The sequence below is a fragment of the Calypte anna genome, chromosome 19, assembly GCF_003957555.1.
Source record: "Calypte anna isolate BGI_N300 chromosome 19, bCalAnn1_v1.p, whole genome shotgun sequence".
NCBI classification, from domain to species: domain Eukaryota; kingdom Metazoa; phylum Chordata; class Aves; order Apodiformes; family Trochilidae; genus Calypte; species Calypte anna.
Genome location: NC_044264.1, coordinates 7,542,396 through 7,567,867, shown reverse-complemented (window position 1 = coordinate 7,567,867; position 25,472 = coordinate 7,542,396). Strand labels below are relative to the sequence as shown.

The following is a 25,472-nucleotide window of genomic DNA, read 5'->3' as shown; positions in this document are numbered from 1 at the left end:
ACGACCTGAACTGTTTTGCTCCTTGAAGCTGCTCAATAATTTGCACTCCCTGAAGCCAGGAGTTGTGAGATGGGTCACACACCCCTGCTCTTGCAGAAAGTCTTACATGTAGCCACAGTGGAGGCAGAACCCTGCAGATCTTGTTTAAAGATAGTTAATAAATACATTGCACATGATACCTGGAGGGGAGAGTTCATTTGCCTTTTTCTTGCCATGTAGCACTGGGGCCCCAGTGCTGGCAGGGAGGTACAGGAGAAGCCTCAGCATCAGCTCCCAGAGCTGCCTGCACTGCCCAGTATGTGAGAACTCATCAGGACACAGAAAATCAGGAGTGATACAGTCACGCTCTACTTCCTCCATGACACAAACTGAAAAATAATGAGGGCAAGCAAGCCACTAAAAATAAACTTAACCTTTCAGTGGCCATAGTGTCACTCCTGCCACATGTGGATGACTGGGCCACCATGCTTATTTCTGCTGATTCAGGAGTGGAAGAGAGAAAAAAAACCAAACCAGCCCCAAGATAATGAGAACTGCTCACACTCTGTGGTTGCTACCAGCATGTGTCTCATCAGCTGGGACAATGTTATGCTGCAGGCTGAGCACTAATGCAGAAGGTCTGAGCTGAAAGGGCTCAAATACTTCCCTGTAACTTCCCAGGAGAAGAGGGTTAACATCCCCACTGCACACAGGGAAACCTAAAGCATCAAGACAGTAAAGTGATTTCTGAGGAGCCTCCAAATCAGACAATAGTAGAGCTGGGATCAGAATCAAAAGCTTTCCTTAACCTTCTCATACATAATTCTGCTGTGAGTTGTTTTCCTTGTATCTCTTCAGGATGCAGGGGGTCACCTAACAATCTGCCCCCTGTTCCTATCTGTAGCCTGTATGGCACTCAGCTGAGTGAGCACTGAGGCAATGCCAGGCAGCTGGGACCTCTCCAGTCCCTCTGCACATGGTGTGAGCATCAGGCACTGCAGCTTTCTCTAGGCAAGTAGGGAAAGCAAATCACTGTGATGTTGTTACCAAGCAGAGCCAGGGAGTTATTTGAATTGCACAGATGATTCAGAAAACAAATGGGTGCTAAAAATACAAGTTTTAATTGCAAAGAGTTCTTTTCATGCCTGGGAAAGGCAGGGGCAGCTCTCTAGGACACAATGAGGTCTGAATGAACAGGGAGTTAACATTCACTAGCTGTCTTGCCAGCAAAATTTGGGTGGTTTTAATACAAGAGATTTTTGTCTACCAACCTTCAGATATCATATCACAGAGGCAGAGGTTCTCAGAAGGTGAATAATAAAGCAGAAGGAACTATTTCACTTAGGAAGAATGGTAAATTGAGACAGCTCCAATGAAAGAAACATTCTTCAGTCAGAGATGTCATTTCAGGCACCTGGACAGGCTGGCAGTGACCTCTGGCACAATGGTGCAGAACTTCCCAAAATCCAACTGTCAGGCATCAGCTTTTTAGACACTCTCCTCAAACCAGAAGTGCAAAGTGATCTGTAGAATATTTTTCTGGGATCAAACACAGGAAGAGCAAAGAGAGCCCAGTGAAAGGGAGTGAAAGGGAGACTGGCAAAGCACCAGCAAATGGAATGACAAAGGATGCTGTAGGTGATTTACAGAGCTGTGAGTGTTTCTCTGAACAGCACTGTGTCCCATAGCCTGGCTGGCTGTTCTATCAGTGAAGTTAATGCTGGTTTTGGCTCTACCTGTTGGTTTTCTGCTTCCACACAAACACCACATCCACTCTGTAACACCATAGTGAAGCACTCCATGAAGCATGCAGAGCACTGTACCTTAAAGCAGTGTAAAGAGAAATGTGGTTAGCATGACCACTCACTCCTCCTGCATCAAAGGTTATCACCTGCAATAAAACCAGAGAACAACAATAATTCTGGAGAAGAAGCCTGTGTAGTTACCAGCTTTGACCTCTAACACAGCACTGTCCCAGCCCCCTGTAACTCAAGAGTTGGTTTTGTGCTGCACAATGAGGCCCTGGGTGTGAACTCATGCTACAGAAATACAACCAAACAAACAGGGCACTCTGGAACTGGATGACTACACAGTTTAACAGCTCCAACACCAGAAAGATGACAAATATAATATTCCCACTGGCAGCAAGCACTTGTTACTTATTACTGGGCCAAAAGGTTATTTGGAGAGTGATGTATTGCAAACTTCTTTCTGACCCAAGGGGTCCAGCTCTATAAATCTCTCCTGGATTTGAGAAGACACTGGAATGCCTGCAGACTGCAGCATGGAACTCTAGTTTGCTCTACTGTGAATCAGGACATGTTGCTTTAACTAGAACAACACCTCATGTACTACTGTCCTCACTGTAATGAGTCTTCACCACAGGATAACAGTGATAAAATAATCTGAGATGAGAAGAAACTTTTTCAAAGAATCAGCTGACTGCACGTTTTGCACAACCAAGTCAGGCTTTCCACTGAATGAGAAGATCACATTGTTTATTGCTTCTCTGCAGGCAGAAATGGGTATTTCCTAATGCAGAAATACTGTATGAACACACCACTGACAAGTCCCTGCCCACAGCACAAAATGCCCTTGGCTCCCTGCCCTCAGACCTACCAGTGATGTGTTGGGGTGAAGCATCCACCCTCAGGGCTCACTCTGTACCCTGCTGTGAATGGGTACTTTAAGGGTCCCACTTCCAACCTAGAAGTCAAACTGGAAGCACAAAGCATACAGCAGACAGGGAGTGAGAGCTGGGAGGCTTTCCAGATGGTGAAAGTGACAGTCCCTGCACAGCCTAAAGTTAGGTTTTTGCTGTGGGAGAGCCCAGGCAGCAGAGCTCTCCATAGCTCCCTTCTCTGTGACCAGGAAGAAATCACAACCTCCCCACACTTCAATCAATCTCTGCTTCCCTGCCAGCTTGTTCTTTCTTCTGGGAAGGAAATGCTGCTGCCTTGCTTACTCACTTCTCAAAATCATACTTTATATGCAGGGCCTGAAGCACTGGGTTAAAGATCAAGGGAAGATCAAAAGTTGCCCTGCCCGGTGGTGCAACTTACTGCTCCACCCTCCAGCAGGAGAGGCCCTCTCAAACAAGGGGATATTGTGTAAAGAAGGAGAGGAAACAGAAAGACAGTGATAAGAAACACTTCAAACCCCACAAACTCCAGACAAGCCTGTTTATTAACCCACCTACCCTAAAGCCCACAGGTAGACTTTCCACTTTGACCAAGAAGCAGGGTTATTCACTGCTGGCAGGAAATAAGGGATCCTATTTGCCTTTATTCAGGTAAAAATAATTTCCTGATCAACTCTTACTTATAAGGAGAAAAATTATGCCTTTGGCTGCTTTTGCTTTCCATCAGTATTACCCAAGAGCCTCTCTGCAGAGACAGCAGGGTCTGGCTTGGGGCTAAGCCCTCCCTAAGGATATCAGCTTTTTGAGTAGCTCATCTGGGAAAGACATCATTAAATTCTGCACAGCTCAGGGAACCAGCCCTGCATTTTACAGATAAGGAAAAACCTGCTCTGAAGTCACTCCTACCTAGAGTGGCACTTTGCTAATGTGACAAAGTATCCCACTCAGGGCAGGCAGAAGCATTTCCTATGCAGGTGAATAACAGTGTGAGTCCTAAAGGCTGGATTTGCACTAAACCTTTTCACTGAAGTTTGTCTCTTCTGCTTGGTCCTTTATTTTTATGTAACCAATACAAATGTAACATTTTAAGACTACTACCCTGCTATAAAATGTGGCTGAAATTAGCCAACAGACCTGAGAGTCTTTTGAAACATCCACATGCACACACATACAATTGTATTATTTGTTTCCTTAGCAAACCAAGCTAAAATCCCCAGGCAAGCCAAAATACACATTTCCCCTTCTATGGAGGGTACTAGAGAACAAACCAGAAGATCAAGATAAGAGAGGATAGTAAGCAGACTAAATAAACTGATCACTATTTTAAGAAAAGTGGCTCAGGCCAACTGTGGGAGCAGGAGGCTGGGTTAGGATTTAGTCTTGATGTGGAATTCATGTGTTTAAAAACATCTTAAGGAGTTTTTCTTCTCCACACCTGTTTGGGAACAAGAGCTGCTGTTGGGCTTATGTACATGAAGTAGTTCAATCCTTGTGTGAAGAACATTTCCAATTGCTGTTAGGACATCCCTACCTGAATTGCCTTCAGATACACAAACTTGTAAGTAAAACTCTCAAGGTACCTCCACACTGACCTGACCACACTGGCATTCACTTTATCTGCAAAGAGACAACCTTTGAAATTAGGCTCTTGACCTTTAGAGATCCCACCCAGCACAGAGCAGGGATGTCCCACCTATCCAGAACGTAGCTCTTAGGTCTGATTCCACAACATTGTGTGGTGCTTGTGACTTGAAGCAGGCAGCAATCACATGGAAATATATTCCTCTGGTTTCAAGGTTTCATTTTGCTGATAACAAATCTGTATCTTTTTTTTTTTCTCAGATGCAGAAGGGATTTTCACACGGGAGCATTTGCTTCTTCCCCATGGAGCAGCTCACTGGTGTGTTGCCTTTTAACACGTAACCTGAACCAGGCTGATGATGAAATCAAGCAAACAATCAGGGCAGGATGAGAAAACCTGAACATCTTGAAACTGTCTGGGTTAAAAACAGGATTAGCCAGTTCTGGAAGCAAAAGGCTGGGATAGGAAACATACTTGATGTGGAAATTATTGCTCAATTAAATCTTTAGGGCAAGAGGGAGTTCCCCCCCCACACCTGTTCTGAAATGGGAGCTGCTGCTGGTGGTGTTGCTCAGTTTTCTTCTTGGTGACCTTGGTATTCAGGAAATGGAACTTTCACTTGGGGAAGCCAAAGCAACAGCCAAGACAAACAGGTCCAGAAATCCCTTCCGGAAGGGGGAGAACACAGAGGAAATTACTCAATTAGTAGTGGAAAACTCCTGAGAGGTCTGGAGTCCATACTCTCTCCACACAACACATGCATTGGAGAAAAAAAAAGCCCTTGAAGCTGCAGGTCTCCCTCACTCTCCATGGTGTCATCCAGTGCTTCCAACAGAGCACACATCTGCTCAAGTAGACTGATGGGGATAGAAAGGTATTCTGCCTTTTTAGGCAGGGCCATCCAATAAAATTCAATTGTAAGCAACTCCATTTCTAATGGCCTTCCTCTGGGCATAATTTCATAGCCCTGCAGCTTACACTTGCAGAGGGCTGTGACACTCAAACTCCCTTTGAGTCTCCTGTGTGTTTGGAGATGTCTCTTGTTGCTACTGAATCAGAGAAACTAAAGATTAAATAGAATGGACAATTGAATGAAAAAAATCTAATAATGATCAACATCTTGGTGTGCACTGGGTTTGAGCTGCAAGTGTGCAACTCATACATCTGCTCACAGAATGACTGGGGGCTTCCCACTCCCATACCCCAAAGTTCAACACAGGAAAGGAAGGGAGGGAAGGGGATGGCAAAGTCTGCCCAAGCTTTGTTGACTCTTCAAGCAAACTCCATGTGCTGGACTTCAAATCTGGTGTTGTGCAAAAACATTTTAAATCCTCTAGAAATACCACACATTCAAATGCTCCTAAAATTCTGGAGGGTGTGGAGACCAAGATCCAAAACATGAGAGCTGAACTCACCCTCTCAAATATAAGCTTCAACCTGGATGCCATTTATAGATCTGGCTTCCCAGCCTGCTTTGGAGATGACCCAAGACAAAGGGACTCTTCCACAAACAGTTGCACTGATGATGTTTCCAGCTTGTAAAAATGTGGTATTGCTGAATTCTGATCTTGGCACTGCATCTGCCCCAAACACAGTCTGAATGTCATCTCTTAATCCAAGCTCTGCCATCACTAAACTTGAGGTCCTGAAGAGCAGGATTTCATAACCCAGAGCCTGCCTGGGGCTCACACAGTTCTATGTAATTTAATTTTTACACCCTGAATACTTTCTAATCTGGATGGAGACAAACCAGCCTTGGCTGCCTTTCCCAGCAACACTGCCTTTTGCTTATAAATCCAGCAGGCAGGAAATAATTTCCAAAGTCTATAAATTAGTTTTGGCTTTGAGTACATCAACCATTAATTTCTGTGTCTGCTCTATTTAATGTGGAGCTTGGATTAAATATGTCCCTGTAGCTCCCAAATAGATTGAGTTACTCATGGACTTCCAGGGCAATTGAGGAAATGAGTAACCATGCACTGGAACAGAACCACGTGTGACATGGGCTGATTCCTTGCTTTGCAACCTTTCCTTTCAGACAGGCTGGAGCTGCATTCTGCTTCTCCACTGCCAGATGACAAGCATGTTCTGTAAATAAAAGATATCATTGTCTGTGCTATGACTGCTGGGAGAACTGGGGAAAGTTTTCCCACTGGGATGGCTAAAACAATACACCTCTTCCAATCATGGTAACTTCACTGAGTTGGTGGGTGTGTTTGGAACCCTGCTGGCTTAGGTTTTGACATGGCTCTTTTGACATGTTAAGTCAATTCTATCAGTTCCAACATTACTGAAAAGTAGACTCAGTTTACCTTTCAAGGCCATTGTCTCAGGACAGCTGAGATGCTCAATGAGTGGTTCAAAGATAGCAAGCTCTGAAGCTTTAAAATGCAGAACACTGGAGAAAGTTAATTAAGCACTTACCTCACCACTGCTGGCAAACTAGGTCTGCTCTTAAATGAAAGGTTTTACACCAAACATCTGAGATCTCTGTGATTACTTGGGACACTTAAAATCAAATAAGTTTACAGAGAAGTCCATTACCACTATCCCCAAGAAGCTGCTTCAGCAGTAGTGCTGACATGTTCTGCTACAGTCATTTGAGCTCACTGCTGCTAAGGACACCCAGCACCCAGAGCACAGCAGGGACTGTACTGATGATTCTTGCTTTGCAAACCCTGCACTTGATTTTTCAGCTCACGCTATTGTTAGTGGCAGACTCCTGCCTCCCCCAGCACCAACAGCTTCACTTCAATTTCCTGTGAGGCAAAGACCTGACTCTTTCCAGCCATTAGAAGCAGTTCCAGTGTTTTCAGAATTTCTATTGGGATTCTGGTGCACTTGTCCTAGTGCCCCTGAGAGTCACAAACAAGCAACACTAACCCTCTTGTGTCAGGAGCTTTCAGACTAGATTAAAATCTATCCATTCACAGGGCCAAAAGGCACAAAAGGAGTCCAGGAAAAGTGCATTTGTCTGCACACAGCAATGAGTTTCATGGAAGATTAGCCCCCCAATCAATGCCAAATTGGATGCATGATGCTGTTATTTGTGCTCATGGGGCTTTCATGCACCAGGAGATGTGATTTTGTGTTTTGTGAATTGCTAAAAGGCTTTAAGAGTTTGTGATTTGGCTGCTAACCTGTGTGTGACAGTGACATGCCTGATCACAGCATGGTTCAACAGAAAAAAGCAGAACACAACTTTTTCCATCCTTAGGCCCTTATTCCTGTTCAAACACAAACACTCTCAAAAAGCAGACTTACAAGGTTGATGTTATTGGCTTCTATGTGCTTCAGCACCAAGGTGGCGAGGAGCTGTATGTCCCATGCAACAGCAGGATTATCTGGGAGATCCCTGGAAATGAGAAATGCAATTAGTCACTTCAGTGCTGAGAACTTTATAAAGACCATGCTAGAAAAGAGAGATCCTCTTATCAGAGAATCAAATAAAGATAAGTTCATCCACTGTATAAAACCACTGAACCCGACTTAAGAGTCTTGGAACCTTGTATATTGGAGGCTTGAAAGGGAAACAGCAATTCCAACACCCTCCACATTGATCTGCCAAGGTCTCCCTTTCTTCTTACCATTCAGGCAGACTTTCTGACAGCCTTACTTCAGGCAACATCAATTTTGTTTACTGATTCTTGTTCTCTATTCATCCCAATCCAATTTCTTTTGCTCTTTATTTAAAATCTCTTTTAAAACACATTTTCCTGAAAGACTTTCCAATCACAATCTACTACTGAATTACACATGAAAGGTAACAAGCAAACTCCTGCTCTCATTTATACAGCCATAACCCATTAACCTCAGCCAGAGGACAATAGGACCATAATTATATTGCATGAATTTGACAGTAGTTCTTCATCTGTTTATTTTATGCTTTGCATACCTATTTGGTATGCAAACCATACTGTGACAGAATACTCTGCCTGGTGTTTTAGATTGCAGGCTCCTAGGAGGCAGGAACCCTGAGCCAAATGCAAACTAACACCAGGCAGCCAACAGAATTATTCCATATTTACACAACTGAGCACTGAATTTGACCCCCCGGTCATCAGGTTTGAATGATGCCAAGAAAACATTGCTTGCAAAGTTAAAAAGGTTATGAGTAACAATAGGATAACACACAGCTGCTAGACCCAAGAATGAGATGTTAAACTAGTCTTTTTCTCAGACCTTTTCCTTCCTCTGATAGGCTGCTAAGTGCTGTGAGGTGGTTTGGCAGAGCAGGGACTGCACAGCATCCTGACACAGCCCCAGGCTCTGGATCTGAACAGATTCAGCTCTTTGCTGCACAGGGCAGGGGCAGCACTTCCCAACACTCTTCAGGGAGCACAGAGGATGAGAGCACCTGCAGCACAACAGGAAAATGTCTCCTTGGCACGTCCCAAAGAGAGGCTCAGCCTGGGTCTTCCTGAGAGGTTTTCTGGCCACAAATTTTCCCACTGCTGTTAACCAGTAGCAATTGAAGGAAGAGCCTGAAGCACAAGCTGACCATTAGCATCTGAGCCATCCTGTTACGTGCTCCTCTGCAGCACAGGCCAAGCCAATGTGCTGTCAGCAAGCCCAGCAACAAGGGAAGGTGTTTCTACATCACACACATCCTAGCTATGGTTCCTGTAGTGGAATTGCCAACAACAGGAATTTCTGTTGTTGGATGCAACTCCCCCTTGCAGAGACAGCATCTTTGCCTGATGTATGTAAGGGAGTTGCATTTCATCACAGGGAAGGTTCTTTGGTACACCTGCTGGTTGTCTCATCAGCTGAACAAACCTGCACCTCATATTCTCAAGACAACAACTTTCACATCTCATGTTTGAAGAGGAAGTGGCCCTGTTGACCCTGAAGTCCCACCAGGTCACAGCAAGCTTTAAATGGAGCACGTCTTAAAAATATGCTTCAATTAAAACATCCCAAGCACACACAGACTGAGCAGTGTCTGACTGCAAGTCTAACAGTGCTTTAGTAGTTTCAGGGGTATCTCTGAGGTTATGTCAAGGTTTAATCTGGTAATATTAAAGCAGAAAGTTAGTCTAAAAGAGATTCCCCACTGGCATCTTACAATGCAAATTTAACTCCTTTTATTGGGCAATGGTTAAATGGAGCTGTGGAGGAAATGAAGAGTCCCATTAAACAGGAGAGGTCAGGAAAAAAAGTAGGGCTTGGAATTTATGATGTCCAGGAGGCTTTGGTGTCATAGCCACTGCACTCAGCTTTATTGGGATGTCTCCAAAAAGGCTGCTGGGTAGGGAGCAGGTTTTAACTAGTTTAGACAGATAAAGATCACCCTTGTTCAATGGAAATGAACAGCTGGAGGCAACGGTTTAGAATCCCTGGAAACAAAACAATCTGAAGGCATGAGCAAATTAACTCCATGAACACTGAACTGATCAAGCAGGAATATTCTGCAAAAAATTCTGCTCCTACCCACTTACTGCTGCTGCTGGAGAGATCACTTGTTCCCAGCAAGGAAAAGGATTTCTTTTTCTTGCATAATGTAATTTGTCATGCACCAAAGTCAGAGAAGCTGATCTGGTCAAACAAGACACAGATGTACATAAGTAGATTAATAACTCAATAGCAGGATGGCCAACTGAAGCATTCTTAGCTCTTTCTGCAAACATGGAAAGTGACACACAGGTTAAATGAAGGGCCCACAGTCACCCACAGAACTCAGCAGCACAACTGGCAATACATCAACCTGGATTACTCTAGGAAATTTCTTTTTTGGGCATGAGAGTTTGTACAATACTTTGTAAACTAAAAAAATGTAAGAGTTACCATGATAGTAAGGACTCTACTGAAAGCACGAGATCAATAACTTTCTGCTTGTGCTCTGGGTATCAATAATTGGATTCAAACAAAGATAAAAAAGTGACAAAGAAAGCCAAGTTTATATACACCATTCAGAAATGCAAGTAAGACACCTTACAGGAGGTTCCCACACTTTTTAGGAGCATACAAACTTTGAAAACTGCTGTAGTTCACAAAACCTCCCATTCAGCACAAAATATTTTTCCTAATATCATAAATCAGTCTTCACCAAACCTGAAAAGGCCACTGACTTGCTGCACTATTGAAGTTGCATTCATTGTATTTTTACCTTCAAGACCTATCAGACACATTCAGCATCTGAATGGTTAACTCCACACTGCCCTTTTGGCTAAGGCTGGTAATGCCTCAGAGCTCAAGGTCGAAGGGCTGAGATAAAGAACTATAAAGGAGTGAAAATTAGCACATTCCTTGGAGCAGACTGGAGCTTGTCCCAGGAGACAGGGCTCCCTTCCCTGTCCTCTGCCCCAGAGAGCTCCTTGTTGCTGCTGTCAGTCACTGTGACAGATCAGGAGATAAATCCTGCACTGGAGAGGCCTCCCAGGTCACACTGCTGGAGGGTGCTGATGGGAAGGGTAAAAGAGTTTGGTCACTTGGCCTCATTTCTACCAAAATATTATGGTCTGAAAGAGATGTTTATGGGCATTCCACATGACTGATACTGAATGCAGGTGGCTGCTTGGATGCAGCCCTTGTTGACCATGGAAAAACAGGGAGATGCACAGAAGAAACAAGAAAAACATTTGTAATGGCATAAGGCTCCAGAAACGTTGTTTTCCCAGCTATTTGCAGTGAAAGCCATGCTGTGCAATGTACAGGGAATTTACAGCTGTGCCAAGGGATCTATATACTGAAGAGAGGGAGAAATGGAGAATTCTGGTGCTGCAGTTGCTGCAGTATGGAGCAGTGTCTGTCTCTGCTCACTTGATTTCAGCCCGGTCAGTCATGGAAATGTGTTCTGAAAATCACAACCTGTCCCTTTCCTTGTATCCCCTGGTAGTGATAACTGCAGAGGACTCCTGGTTTTCTCCTTCTAACCTCCCTTGCTTTCCTCCTTGCCAAGTTAATCAGACAGAACAGAAAGTGGCATTTGCAATTCCCTTTCCCAAGGTCTGCATGGGAAGAGCATGCTGGATGTCCTGGATAACCTCGCCCTCACACCAGAGAGCTACAGGTGGGCCACAGCAAATCACATCAGCACATCAAACCAAAATTCAACCTTGTGCAGATCTTGCACAGGTCTTACAGCTGGCTGAATGAAAGCAGCTCCTCTCCAGGCTTGCTGTGGAGCATTGCTCCTCTTATGCCTCAGCCTTAGCCTTTAAAACACTGAGCACAGGAGTGCTACCCTGCCAGCAGGCTGGGCAATTTTGTAGGGTCATCTTTCTAGGAATGTTTGGGCTCAAATGGCTTGATTTGTGTCATTTGGAAGGTCTTTATGGGCCTAGAGAAGAGATACAAAGCCTCCACACATTTATATTGCCAAATTACACCCTTCTTACATGACACACTGCTGAATCCCTGTCCAGTTTTCTACTGCTCACTTTCCACAGATGTTTTAGGAATAGGCAGTGCATGTATATGTACAATCTGCTTCCAGAGCCTTCCATGGAATTTATTCTGCTCATGAACTCAGCTCTCACCACTGCTCTAAAGGCTAAGTTAAATGAAACAGTCCATGAAATGTCTGAAATGTGGCTTAGCAAACAACAAACTAATGTCCTATACTGCACACTTGCAGTTAGAACATCCTTAAAACTGTCTCTCCTGAAATCTGTTGAACTGGGTGATCCTGGGGCCCTGGTGCCTCTTGCTATGTGACAGTTCAATGATGAGGACAGGAAAGAGCTCCCTCTGCCTTGACACGAAGCCTTTATAGGTGGCAATAGGCAGAGCAGCAGAGTAGCAACAGGACTCCTTCTAGAAGACATTTAGATCTCAATAAATACATTCTGAGAAACCAGAGCAAAACTTTCAAGGTACTAACATGATTTTCCATTCCACTACACACCAAAAGGATCAGGATGAAAGAGCTTTCCCATTCCTTAATGCCTTTTTCTCCTGCAGCTTGACCTTCGTCAATGCAAGGCTGGGGACCAGGAAACATTTTTGCATAATTTTGCCTCCTTATTCCTCCTCTCCCCAGTGAATGATTTTACATTAACCCAGCACAAAGGTCAGCAGATTGATGGTGGATTACATAGGAAACAGGTGAAGCACTGTGCATTAGGTTCCCAGCTGAGAACAATGTGTTTGTTGGAACAAAGGATGCCCTTTGTGTACAGTTAACTGTACAGAATGAACATCTGGGCAACTGAAACTGGAGCAAAAAGCAAAAAGATCCCACAGACAAAGTGATGTGAGTGCCTGATCAGTGAAAGAGCCGTGTGATGACTTGAGGCAGGCAGTGACCTTTATATCACAGTATCAAAGCAGTCAAAAAAGCTGTGTAAACAGAAATTATTTAATGCTCCCTGAAGTAGAGCTGAGCATTTTTATTTTTGAGATTATGCTAAGATAACTGAAGACAGGCTAGCCCTAGATCTTGAAGCAGAGCCTCTAAATCCTTCCATTGATAACTATTTATAAATTTCTCTTCCTACAATGGGCAGCTGCAGGCAGGAGGGAACCACTGCTGTTACATCCCTGACTCAGTTGACAAAAGCCCACTTAGACAAATGCTCAGCCTCCTGCAGCATCATGTTATTTGGAGAGCAGATGCTGTGTGCTTACTGGAATGTAACAGTCTACAATTTAGGAGAGAAATGGATTAAACCAGGATGCTGTCAAGTTAAAAGCCACCTAGAACAGAGAAGCTCAAGCTGAATTTTTTGCACCACGAGCTTCTTTCCTCTCCTCATAGTAAAGAAAGCCAAATGATTCTGAAATTTATATTTTAAGATTGGAAATAAGAAGGTTTTGGTGTAGGTATAGGGTAAACAAAGCAGTGAAAATGTCAGTGGCTGGAATATTAAAAATAAAATACACTCAAATATTCCACAAAAGAGAAAAAGAATAGACATAAGCCTTTTCTACCATCCTGAACTTTTGTAATGTGTACATTTGGAGCTACTTTATAGAAATTTCAAAGGTGAATGAAATCAGACAGAATGCCAGGTAAGTGCTGATGTCCCTGTTGTGGCCATACCAGGCAGAAATCATGTGTAAAGGGAACGAACACACAGACAGAGAGCACTCTGTTCAGCCTGCTCAAACATCCCAGCAAGCTGTGCATGCTTCTCCACTGAGCCATGTAAAAACACAATCCACCTCTACAGATAATATTTCACCTACCTCCATAACCCCCCAAAGATAAATGGTAAGCAGATCCCTGGGGAACAAGCTTTTTGACCTGATCATATGTTTCTGTTTGAGAAATAAGCATCCTTTGGGTTTAAATTCAAAGGAATTATTACAGAACACAGGGCTGCCTGTTTGCAAAGACCTATCCAAATGTCCCTCTGCAAATTTATGTCTTTTAATTAATTATTGATGATTTCTCAGCAGAGTTTAATGTCTATTCACAGAGATGACACAATTGCTTATCATAATTTGAAATCTGGTATTCATTTGACGTCTGTGCCTCAGTGACTTGTTGATAAATTACAGCATAAAGCTCTGTAGGAACAAGTTCATATTCAATGTCTTTAAACAAAAACAATTGATGGTGCCTTTCAAGAACAGAAATGCATAGAGACTGCAGTGGATGAAGCTAGTTTAAAAAAGTTACTTTTAAAAAATAGTTTGGAGAGGGCATCAGGCCTCCTGTGTAACACAGGGAAAAAAATTCAGCTCAATTAATTCTGAATAGATCACTGATTGAGTCACAGCTTTCCTATCTTCTGCTCCTCATGCCTGTGAAATGGAAATAATTCCATGTCCACACCTATGAAAAGAAGTTTAAGATCCTTCTAAGAAAATTGTTATGTCTGCTCTCTAATTTCTAGATTGAAACCTAAAACACATTTTAGCAATCCTGGATAGTAGGAACCCCCCAGACCTGTCCTTTACCCCCTGCATTGTCTTCCCATGGAGTATGAAATGAAGTTCAACATCTTAGTCCTGTCTTGAGGCTTGGCCCAAAGCACACAAAGACCATATGAAGCTCCAAAATAGTGGATACTGTGAACTGCTCTGCCTCTGTGCTACAGAGGAACTCTGCCCCAAAGGATAACCTTTTCTGGAGCAGTTAGGACTTCCTCAGGAGCTGATGCCAAGTAGTGAATGGACTCCCAAATCAAAGAGCTTTGCTTTGAGCTGCAAACACCAGGAAGACTCCTGGGAACACATCCCTTCTAGCAGTAACACTGCAGTATTTAAATTTCAAAATTCCCCAGACCTTCCAGAGCACACAGGAAAAGCTGAGACATCTGGGCCAAATGTTACCCTAACAATGGAGACCCTGTTTGCCAAATCACATGAGAGGGGTGTGGGTGTGTCACCTACTGGACACCTCGCTTTGGTCATGTAGTGTGCAAGGTGTCACCCTGCAATACTGCAGCTAAGGGACATAACTTCTAGTGAGGCTGGAGAACAACAACTAAGTGCAAGTGTAATTCTCCCTAAAGAGAATTCTTTTTAAAAATTGAGCAGTTCTCCCTGTTACCCTTCACCCACAAGATGGGTGCTGTGTTTTATGCTACATTCCCAACTTCATTCATGTCTGAGTTGCATTCATTTTGCACATCCAGGAGGTGCCAAGCCAAGGCCAGTTACAGCCCTTTGTCCCTGACAGCCATTATGTGACCAGAATACACTGTGTGCCCATAGATTGAGTGGGGCCCACAGCTCCCAGGTCAGTGACACGTTTCCAGCCAGGCACCATTAAACTTCTTTCCAGCACAACCAGCAGTTTCCAGCACTGCAGGCTGCCAGGAGAGACTTGCCAAGTGCTGGGCAAGAAGCCTCCCTTTCATTTTATAGAAGCTGGACTTGTGTGTGATCTGTTGGGGGCCATTAACAAAGTTCACTGAAAACATCAGTCAGAGGCCAAGCTTCATAATCCCAGGAGATTTGGGGCTGCCATGCTGAATTATGAGTCAGCAGTTCCTCCTCTGGCCCACTGAGATGTGGTTTGGGCAGCAGACAATAGTGCAGTGTGAAATGAAGTCAGTTCCACTCCCATCTCAGAGAGGTATGCAGGAAAGGAGACCATTAAAATCCCTTCCTATTTCAGGAAAACAAGAATTTACCAAGCTTTTTCTGAGCACTGGCAAAGTGCAATTCTGGCATTTGTCCCAAACGACTAACAAAAACCATTTCTATTAGCAACATCTGGCAGTCCCAGCTGCAGATTTGTAAGGGAAACATCCTCAAACATGCAGTGGTCTGGGATCTTAGAGCACAGTTGCTGGGCAAATGTATATATGCAGCAGCACTTCAGTTCAACACCTTCCCAAGGCCAAGCAGATGTCTGATGGAGATGCTCAGTGGAAAGCTTGAATGGAGCACACAGCAGTTGGTGAACTTTGGGAATTTTGTTCCATATTCCCAGAACAATCTGCTCTTCTCTATCTCATCTCCCAGAGGAGGGATAAACTGGCCTGAAATCAAAAAAGGGGGATGCACCTCTACTAACCCCTAGTTCCTCCTTGGGCTCAACAACTTACCACTGCAGCATGTTTCTGGCCACTGATATTTCTGACAATAACAGAGGAAGAACACAGGCCCCAGCTCTGCAAAAACACCATCTGTAGTTTTAGAAGTGAGCATCTTCAGGCCTATAGAGAATGATTGGGCAGTTCCCAGAATACCTCACAGCAGCACTCAGTTCCTCCTCTTCATTATTAGTATTCTTATTCTTATTATTATTACTATTTATTATCTTAGCCACAATGCCTGGGAATTCATGCAGGGCCTGGCTGTCTCAGTCATCCTGAGTGAGAACAAAAAGCCATCCCACAACCAAAACTTTTGTTTTAAATCTGAAATACCTATCACCAGCAAAACCAGGACTCTGAGGAGCAGACCACAGGACTTCACTCCTCCCTTACTAATTTCACTTGTTTTGTAAAATGCTTTTGAAAAAAAACACCAGAAATTAAAAAAAAAAAGAGCAGTGAAGTAGGGCAGAGCTTGGGACTGGGTGCATGAACTCACTCACCAAGAAGTTGTGTCCAACTAACAGGAGTCCTGGCACCACTGCTTCAAGAGGGACAGACTTCCAGTTTCAAACTGCCAGGCAGGAGGTATCACTCTCCAGGCAGAAAAGCAGGGAGCAGACAGGTGGAGGGAGGATGCAGTGTGTTCTTCCTAGCTAGGTTTTTACTACTGGCATGTGAAGTTCCTGACATATAATGTAACGTGCCCAGGAATCCACAGTAGAAAGGGTACAAACTCAAGGGGAAGGAACAAAATGTCTCTCATAGCAGCCAGCAAAATCCTGCAGAAGTGAAATACCACAACTTGAATATGTCAAATAAACCTAGTGCCACTTCATCACAACCTTAATGTTAAATCTGTTTGTACTTGGATGGATAAATACACCATACTGTATAGGCAAAAACTGCAGCTTTGATTCTGGCCCAGGTAATCCATACAAAATTTTGCCATTGCCTTAATGGCATGGGCCAGACCCCCTAAGAGGAGAGCCAAAAAGCAAATTGCTCCTACCAAAGAGATAAAGCATGGTGTATTCCACACAACAAATAAACTGCAGTCAGAAACCTCAGGAGGAAGCCTGCAGCCAAACCAATCCCTCAGCCATTTTAATTAATCATCTAGGAAGAGAAAGCACAGAATAGTTACTTCACAGAGATTTATTTCTCATGCCAAAACTTATGTAAATGCAGATGCAACCTCAGCAGAGATCTCAAGAGGATGATGGCCTGATTCCAAATGCAGCTTCTCATGTCACAACATTCCAGCTTCCCTGTACCAGTTCCATCCAAAAAGAGGTTTCCTGACTCCTCAGCCTCCCACAACCGTCTGCTGTAAGCCATTTGATCCTCACAATTACAAGGGAGCATTACTTCTTGAAGTCATGCTGTACCCACCCTTAGTAACAGTGAGGTTCTGATGTCCTGAGCTCTCTAGCTGAGTGCAAATTTTATTACTACCATCAAATCACTTCCTTTTATAAAACAGCTTGTGTCTTGACTGCCAGCTTCATCCCACAAATTTTACTGACGTGCAAACGTTCCTCTTGCAGGCACTGTCTTGCCAGCCCCATTCATCTGAATGTCCCAATTAGATGATTACATGAGCAAGCTCCAGGCCAGGCCCTGCTGTCTCTCTGCAGTCACTGAACACCCACACCAGGTTCCACAGCAGCCCAGCCAGGAACTCTGCCTGAACTCCATTTGTGACAGCTAAGAGGGACTCAACAACAATGAACAAAATGAGTACAAACACAACAACCTCTATCGTCCAGCCTTCCTCTCCTCCCTGCTCTGATTTCATGCCAGTGTTATGCAATGGTTTTGCTACAGCAACAGCTGGGGTGATCAGCAGTAACCCCAGCACGGTCGGGTCCTGGTGCAGTGGCTGAACTTCAACCCAGCAGTGAGCTGCCCCCTTGCCTGGCAGCATCGTGGCCTCTTGACACCAGTGGCATCAGGGGCCAGAGGCAGAATCCTGGCAGCTGCCAGCATCCAGCTGGATTTCTAGGACCAAGATTGCCAAAGGCTGGAAACAATTAACTCTTGCAAGTAGGGGCTTACAATAGTGAAGGAGAGCTGCTGCTCTGGGCAGCACCAGTGGGGTTTCACCTCCCAACACCACTGCGGGAAGCTCAGTGGAATGAAGTCAGCCAGCGGGGATAAGGAAATCAATAAGCTTTAAAGAAGGGAAGAGTACCCTTTTTATCCTCAGTAAGTGGCAGATGACCGAGCATAATGAACTGGAGCTGGGTACATAATACTCTCATCAAGCACCAGGCACTATGAACTGCAGGTACCTGGGTTATGGGGGGGCACAGAGCGGTGCTGGAGCTGGATGCTGCTCCTGGGTCCATCCTGGGTAAGGAGTACCTTACAGGTTCCAGGGCACAAGGGGTAGCTTGGAGATCAGGAAGCTGTGCTATACAGATGCCTTACTAAAAGGGTTATTGAATCTTGCAGAACAATCCTGTAAGGAAAAGCTGCAGACTGCCAACCTGCAGCCACACCGTCACCACTCCCTCAGCGCTTCTGCAGCATTTATTTCTGCACATTAACAGATGTTCATTAACTACCCCCCCTGTGAGGCTGGCACAGGGAAGTAAGCAAGTAATAACCTCCACATTTTATAATGAGAACATTAAGAGCTCAGGTAACTCTCCCTAGAGAGCCTGAGGCAACAGAGCTGCGTCATGGGCAGAGCCTGGAATGGAGCATGTGAGCTCTGGACTTCCAGCTGGGCACAGCCCAACGCTGCATCACCCACACTCACTCCAAGAATACATTTTATTGCCTGGGGCAAACAACAATCCATTTTTCAACAGGCCTCTTAAAGGTGCCCTGCAGAGCCTCATATATTCCTGGGAACTTGGACTGAGCAGAAAACACACTACCAGTAGCAAATTATCCACCACTGCACCACCATGAGAGGAGCTGTTTACAAGGACCCCTCAGTAACCTGTTGATGCCCAAAGTGTTGAGCTCTGCATCACCCGATGGCTCTGTACTGCACTGGTGTGACACAGCCCTAGATGACTGTTTCTAGCAACACAGAATCATCATGGTTGGAAAGGACCTTAAAGATCATCAAGTCCAACCCTCAGTCCTACACCACCTTAGCCACTAAATCATCCCCTGAAGCCCCACATCTGCCCGTGCAGTGCTGCCATTCAAGTCTCAGTCTACCCACACAAATTCTGCAGACTTCTTCCCCACAGATCAAACCTCTATCTGCCAATGTCTTCTCCAAGATAAATGATAAACCAGCCTTGGCAGCCCATCATGTGGCTACTGACAAGAGTAGGAGAAATGCTGAGTATTTGGCTTACGAAACAGAAGTACAGGAAGAAAATATTTTTAACAATGCTACTGTTTAAATAAGAGAGACCATAATTTATTACAGATGTGACCCTTCCAAAACGAAGGGTTTAAATCCTGCTGATGCTATGCAATAACATGGAGTAGAGTGGACTTACTAAAGAATACATCCAAAGGAACTTGTGAAGTGTCCCCTCTTATCCCCTGACATTTGGTACCTCAAAGTATGCACAAATTTTGCTTCTTTCAAGCACTGTTTGCCAGACTTTTCAGTTCTCAGAAGACTTAAAAACTGAGCTACAGAAAAACATTAATCCTTCATCTGAAAACAGACTGAACACTTACACACTTAACATTCAGTTAAATAGTAGCTATTAAATAAGACAAAATTGCACATAATTTGGACAAGATCTATTAGACTTACAGTCACAACTATAAAGAATGCAGAACATATGTGCATGGAGGGAAGGCTATGTAATGAACTGAACTATTTCAATGTAAATCCTAAATGCAGAGAAACAGAGTGCAACCCTGACATGAGAAGGCATTGCAGCTACTGCACAAGGAATATCCAGGTCAATGAGACAGTTAATACATGACTTGTTAGAAGAGGGGCATGACTTGGCAGGCAACTGTAATCAAACTGTTTTCATTTAATGCTTCAGTTGGTACAGAAGGATCAAATAACAAAATATTAATCCCAAATCCCATTTCAGTTTCTAAAAGAGTATGTCAGTTTCCTGCACTGACATAAAAATATTTTTTTTTCCTTTTAACCAGAACTGATCAAATAAGCGTGCACTAGGAAAAAAAGGTGAATATGTGACAAACAAAAACATACACTTTGTTTGCTTTACCATGTTCTGTTTTCTCCTTTTTAAAAAAAGTTGGTGTTGCATCATCAAAACAGTGTTTCCAACATTCACCAAACTGGAATATGAACTGTGAGCTGTTTCATGCTGCCATATTCAAACGCTGGCAACAGGCTGGGTCCTTCAAGCAATACTCAAGGGCAGTGACCAGTTTACCTGGTTGTCTTGGTAACATTGTGGTTGTCCCAGGTTGACCAGATCAGTGTGACTTAATCATCCTGAGCAAAGAACTGAACAAGACTCATTAACCTAGCTTCCTCCACTAAATGGGCTTTCCCAAACTTGTGTGTCTCATGTTCACAACCTTTGGCCTTTCAAAGCATGCAGAGAGTTCTGAGTGTGCAGATCCTGGGACACCCAGGTAACTGACAGCCATTTCCTCAGCACAACAGATCAGTAGGTATTTACTACCTGGGTACTCCCTGTGGTTCACAAGCAGCAGCCAGATTATAAACACTGATTTACACTGTGTCAATATGTCAGGATCTCTCAGTGCTGACAGTCTGGTAGTGATAAGGCACAACGTACAGTGCATGTTTCACCTACTGAGTGTGTTTAAACCCACTTATCATAAAGTCTGTCTTTCTCTCTGTACAATAATGCAGCTGTGGAGATCATCTGAGACACTAAAAATGGTTCCCTGAGATAATCAGAAGGGATCTGCAGGAAGGGCATTTTCAGCAAGAAACTTGACAGCAGAATCTGCACCTGTTGAAGTCTGACTTGTCCTAGGAGAAGCTGTGTGACAGAATGCTTTGCAAAAGATTTGTATTTAATGCCTAGCTGTCAGTCCTAAATGTTGCTCCTTGTCCTTACAGTAATAACACTGAATGCTCAGTGGAGACATTTTCTACATTGAAATAAATAAGAATAAATACAGACTTGAGTTAGCTGCAATGTCACGGTGCATGAATAAAACACATGGATGGATACTCTTGGCTAGTATTCAACAGGGATTTGTTCATTGCTATTGCTATGCAAACTGCATTTTAAATGGAGTGTAGCAGGTTAAAAATCCCATTTCTGTCTAACTCTTTATCTATTTATTACAGTAACTCCTGGCATTCCACAGATATTCACCTTTCACACAGCACAAAAGAAGAATAAGAATCATTTCAGAAAATAGATATGTACAGCTGTAAAACCATAACGCTGCATAGAGATCTAGGGGACAGACATTGTATAAAAATTACTCAATATATTTTCACAAGTGAACTTCAAATCATCTGCATTTCTTGTGTGTTTTTCCAACACTAGACCATCCTTTCATGCTGCTTGATGAGCTGCTGCAGTAAAAGGGACTCCTGGCTCTTCATTTGGTTTTGCAGTTCATATACCCTTTAGAGGATCTCACAAAATGACTGCCAAACTTCTAAACATGGTCACTTGCTTTATCATCCCAAACAGACAAAGGTTGTTCCAGTTCACTGCTAAGGCACTGAAGCATGTACAGGTCTCATCTGATTACAGAGAGCCTGTAAGGCTCTGAGGCAGCAGAGACTGTCAACACAGCTGTCCCTGTGTGCTAAGACAAATGTTTTGCTGGGCAATCTCTAAATCAAAATGGAAGTACATCTTCTGAAATGGATTAGGGGTAAGGACAAGGCCTGTAAATAGGCCAGGCAGCCAGGGAAGTTTGTAAGGTATTATTAAAGGAGTTTCTCTTGAGCTGTTAGCAAGCACCTTGACCCTGGTGCTGTTTTACAGGTTTAAGTATTCTGAAGCATATTGTTTCTCATTTCCTCTTGGTAGCAGAAGTATATCTAAATTCACATCTTCTCAGCCTGTCTTGCTTTAGACACAAGACCACACAGAATATGTAAAAAGCTTGCAAAGAAGGGAGGTGCAGAGCTCTGCACACTAATGGCATAATTAGCTTTTGCAAGGGAAGCAGTCTTGCTGCATCAGCACAGAGCAGCTCTCACCTCCATCCATCCAGCTGAGAGGCAGGACAAATGGATCTAGGCACACTTACCCTGCCTGGCAGTGGCCCTGGCCAGCAATGCTCACACCCCTCTTCATCCTCTCAAGGCAGGAATTGTAGAATTTCTCACTGACTCTGCTGAGTAAGAGAATGAATAGAGAATGCTAGAATAGAAATGTGCCACTCTGTCCAATCTTTCACTGAAAGATTTCTGAGTCTTATCTAAATATGTGACCCAGCAGCCACCTCCTTCCCTTTGAGGTGGAACAGAAATCATGTATGTGTTTGCATGGGGATGAAGTGATGAGGAGAGGACAGAAAATCCCAGCACCACTGCAATGAAGAGCAAAAATTCTGCTCCTTGCTGCAGCTCTGCAGAGGGAATGGTCTCTCAGCAATCCTGTCTCCCAGACTTTGTAACCACTGAACAAGACCTGAATTTAAACCCTGAGGGTTAAACATTCCCAAATAAATTACTGTTAATGCACATCTCTCTAAGGCCAAACTAGTCGGGGCCACATTGTTTAAACATTAAGTTCTGCAGGTTTACTTCTCTAATCTCGCTCTTTTTTTTCTTTTTAATTAATTTTCTGGTCGTATGTGGCTTAGGAAATGATTGATTCAGTAGATATCTACTCCCACATCTGGGCTTTATTTTTAAAAAGTCACAAAAATGATGAATCTTCTCCTACATAATACCTTATTGCTTCCTATGTCCATGCTTTTGGTGTTTTAATCATAACTAGAGGCTTACACACAGATCTCAGTATGTACAGTTCACTGGATAGGCAAAAAAAAAAAATTAAGTTGAAGGCTTGCCCAGACAGCTCTTATCACAAAAATCTGAACTTTTATTTTGCTCTGAGTCACTGATAAAAAATTTACTTCATGGAACATTTGAAGGGGGGAGGGAGGGAAGCAGAAAAAGAAAGAAAAACAGCCATGTAACTCAGGACCCCTTATCCATCCCATGTTAGTGGGGTTTGGTTCTGCAGTGGAAAATTAGACTTGCAGCTAATTAATTCTTATGATTGATTGTAGTTAGTATCAGTGTCATTGATTTTTAAGCTAGCAGGAACCACTGTGGTCATTATCCTCATCCAACAGACTACGTAACACCTCAACAGACCTCATCCAACAATTCTCTTCCCCATGTTGATCCTCCTATATCCCTATTAAGTCACAAATAGCAATTAGCTCAAGCATCTTAAATATCCATTACCAGGCCTTGTAACATTTCTTGTTTTCCACATTTTTCAAAGTTCCAGAGACTGTGTCCCAAGTATTTTCTAAATGTCAACATCCCTTGGGAAATGCAGATGTTAATATCAAGCCACTGAACAAAAGACTTCCAAACAAAATGTGAAGAACATCTCCTTACTCCTGTCTGTTATTCCCCTGCACATCCCAGGTAGTAGCTCTGGTTCTGGGAGCTGATGCTGAACTGGCCATCTGCAGTTAGAGCTTCTTAGTGTCACTTCAAGACATCTGGGAAAACTTCAATGGTTATTTTTGAGCAAAGAATGAATGATTTTGTATCTGACTATAAATGGCTACATGCACTTGTCCTGTATAATAGGTTTTTGGCTATTTATAATTCAGTAGGTTGCTAACAGGTTCCCACTTTTAAAAACTGGGAAATATGCAGAGGTGAAGAGATCTGTTCAAGTGGCACAGGGCAGCATGCACTGAGCTGGGGTTGGCTTAAAACAAAGGAACCTCGGGGCTCAGAGGTTACTGAATACACAGCCTGGAGCAGTGTGTAATAATCACTGAGTCCCTTCCTCTGTTTAATGCAGATAATTAAGAGGAAATGGCACAAAGATGAAGCATAAGCAAACTGGATGGTACCTACTACAGCCATGAGGTTCATTTTACTGGTATGATAAAGACCTCCTGCTCCCCTTGTGCTTGCCCTCGGATTCTGCTGAGAGGGCAAAAAGAGCCATCAGGCATTATTTTTCCACTACTGAACTGAAGCATGAGAGCTCACTCATAGAGACTCAGTATTTGCCCTTGAACTGGTGTGGGCTGCATTTGGCACTCTGGTTTTAGATCAATATATAACCCAGGCGTAATCTTATCTGGCAGGAACAGGGATATTAGGGGGAGGGGGGAAAACACAGCTCTAGAGGTGAGGAGAGCAGCCCTTCTAAATGTTAATGGGTTAAGAATAGAAAGGTTAAATGCCTGCTTTATCAGAAGGCCCCATGTGCAAACAGGCACCAAGCTGCTGCAATCAGAGCACAAGCTGGGTATAAATGTCAGGAGTTAGTTATTGTAGCTGTAAACACCCAAAGCAGAATGGTGGAATTGGGAAACCTCCCAAGACACTTCTGGTTAATACAGGTCACTGGGAAAGTCCAGGTGCCAAGAGTGGCTGGAGATGAGTATTACAGCTGCTCTGGGATCACTGTGAAGGGCCCAGCAAGGGAAGGATACTGCCAGTGTCAGCAGAGCCACTGGAGGAGCAGGTATTCATGTGTTGTGTATCAGACACCCAGTCCTGGCAGAGCACTGCTCCAGGCTGCTCATGCAAGAGCATGGGAGCTCTCCTGGAATAAGGATCCATGAGGATGGAAAAGTCCTTCCTTGCTTCCCTGTACCTAGAAAGGGTACTAAACATAGGAGAGCTGTCCGAGGAGTCTGTACAGAGGGGTCTTCAACTCTGCTCCCCAGTACCTTTTTGAGCATAGAGCATAAAGGATAGGGATGGAATAAGAGAGAAGCCAGCAAAGGGAAAAAATATACCCCTATTAAACACTAATACATATTTAGCCCTCATCTAATTAATCTTCTTATTGGCATCCAGGGAAAGAGGTCAAAAGTTGTATCACACTGGACAGTAATCCTCTTGCAGATATAAGCAATCAGTTTGAAGCAACAACTGAGTACACCAACCCACACTGGTGTGTGGAGTTACTCCCTGGTGAGTAAATTGTGTGGGACCTACATCTACCATTCACCAGTGCTCTTCAGTCTGGCACCATGTGCCTGCAAGAAGTTGTCAATAAAATTAATCAACCAACTGATTCCTGGTTTTAAATAAGGTAGGCAGTGAGCAATCAGGTTTGAGAAGATTGCTGTTCCCTCTCTCCAGGTACAGGGGCTGCCCCAGGAGCTGGCTGCCTGAGTCTGGGAAACAAATAATCTGGAACAGTTCCCCCTAATGGCAGGACAAAGCACCATTCTTGTCAGCCTGTTCCCAGCTGTTAACAACTTACCAAAGAAGAGGGCTCATTACTGGTTAGAACACTAATAAGGAATAACAACTACAAATAATTCAAGCCTAAATATATTTTGTCCCACAAAAGGGATAAACAGGGTTTGTGCTCATAGCTCAAAGATCATATTCTAGCCATTAAACAGCTACTTTAATTGGTGAAGATAGAGTTATATTTCAAAACAAATAATGTGCCCATAAGAAGCCACTGTTTTAGTTTAGTGCCTTTGTGTTTGCTCCACAAAGTGACTGCTCTGTAGTTAACTGAGTGGCTTCTGACCCAGCTGTAGGGGAGAAGAGCACAACCTGCTGAAATCTGCAGGCTGCATCCTTTATGCAGCTGAGCTCCCAAATGGCACAAGTGCCTTGTTTTGTACACCAGCACCACTCAGCATCTGTTTATTCTGCAGTTTCCTGCAAGCATCTGTTCATTTGTTGGCACACTCTGCAGTACCAACCTCATTTTCAGTCTAGAAACTCTCAAGTTCATTCATTTGA

General features: G+C 43.7%; 1 protein-coding gene across 6 annotated transcripts in view; it reads right to left on the bottom strand.

The window, feature by feature from the left end:
* The window catches only part of PIGL (phosphatidylinositol glycan anchor biosynthesis class L), a 65,540-nt gene that overhangs the window by 23,108 nt on the left and 16,960 nt on the right, over nucleotides 1-25,472 (bottom strand). For all 6 annotated transcript variants that reach the window (XR_003988369.1, XR_003988368.1, XR_003988367.1 and 3 more), the window contains 2 exons: nucleotides 7,467-7,557; nucleotides 1,803-1,870 (listed from right to left, as the gene is read on the bottom strand). Coding sequence is in view for 3 of the 6 variants with exons in the window: in XM_030462512.1 (XP_030318372.1) it covers nucleotides 1,803-1,870; nucleotides 7,467-7,557 (159 nt within the window). In the remaining 3 variants the exon portion in view is untranslated. The remainder of the gene's footprint in view (nucleotides 1-1,802; nucleotides 1,871-7,466; nucleotides 7,558-25,472) is intronic.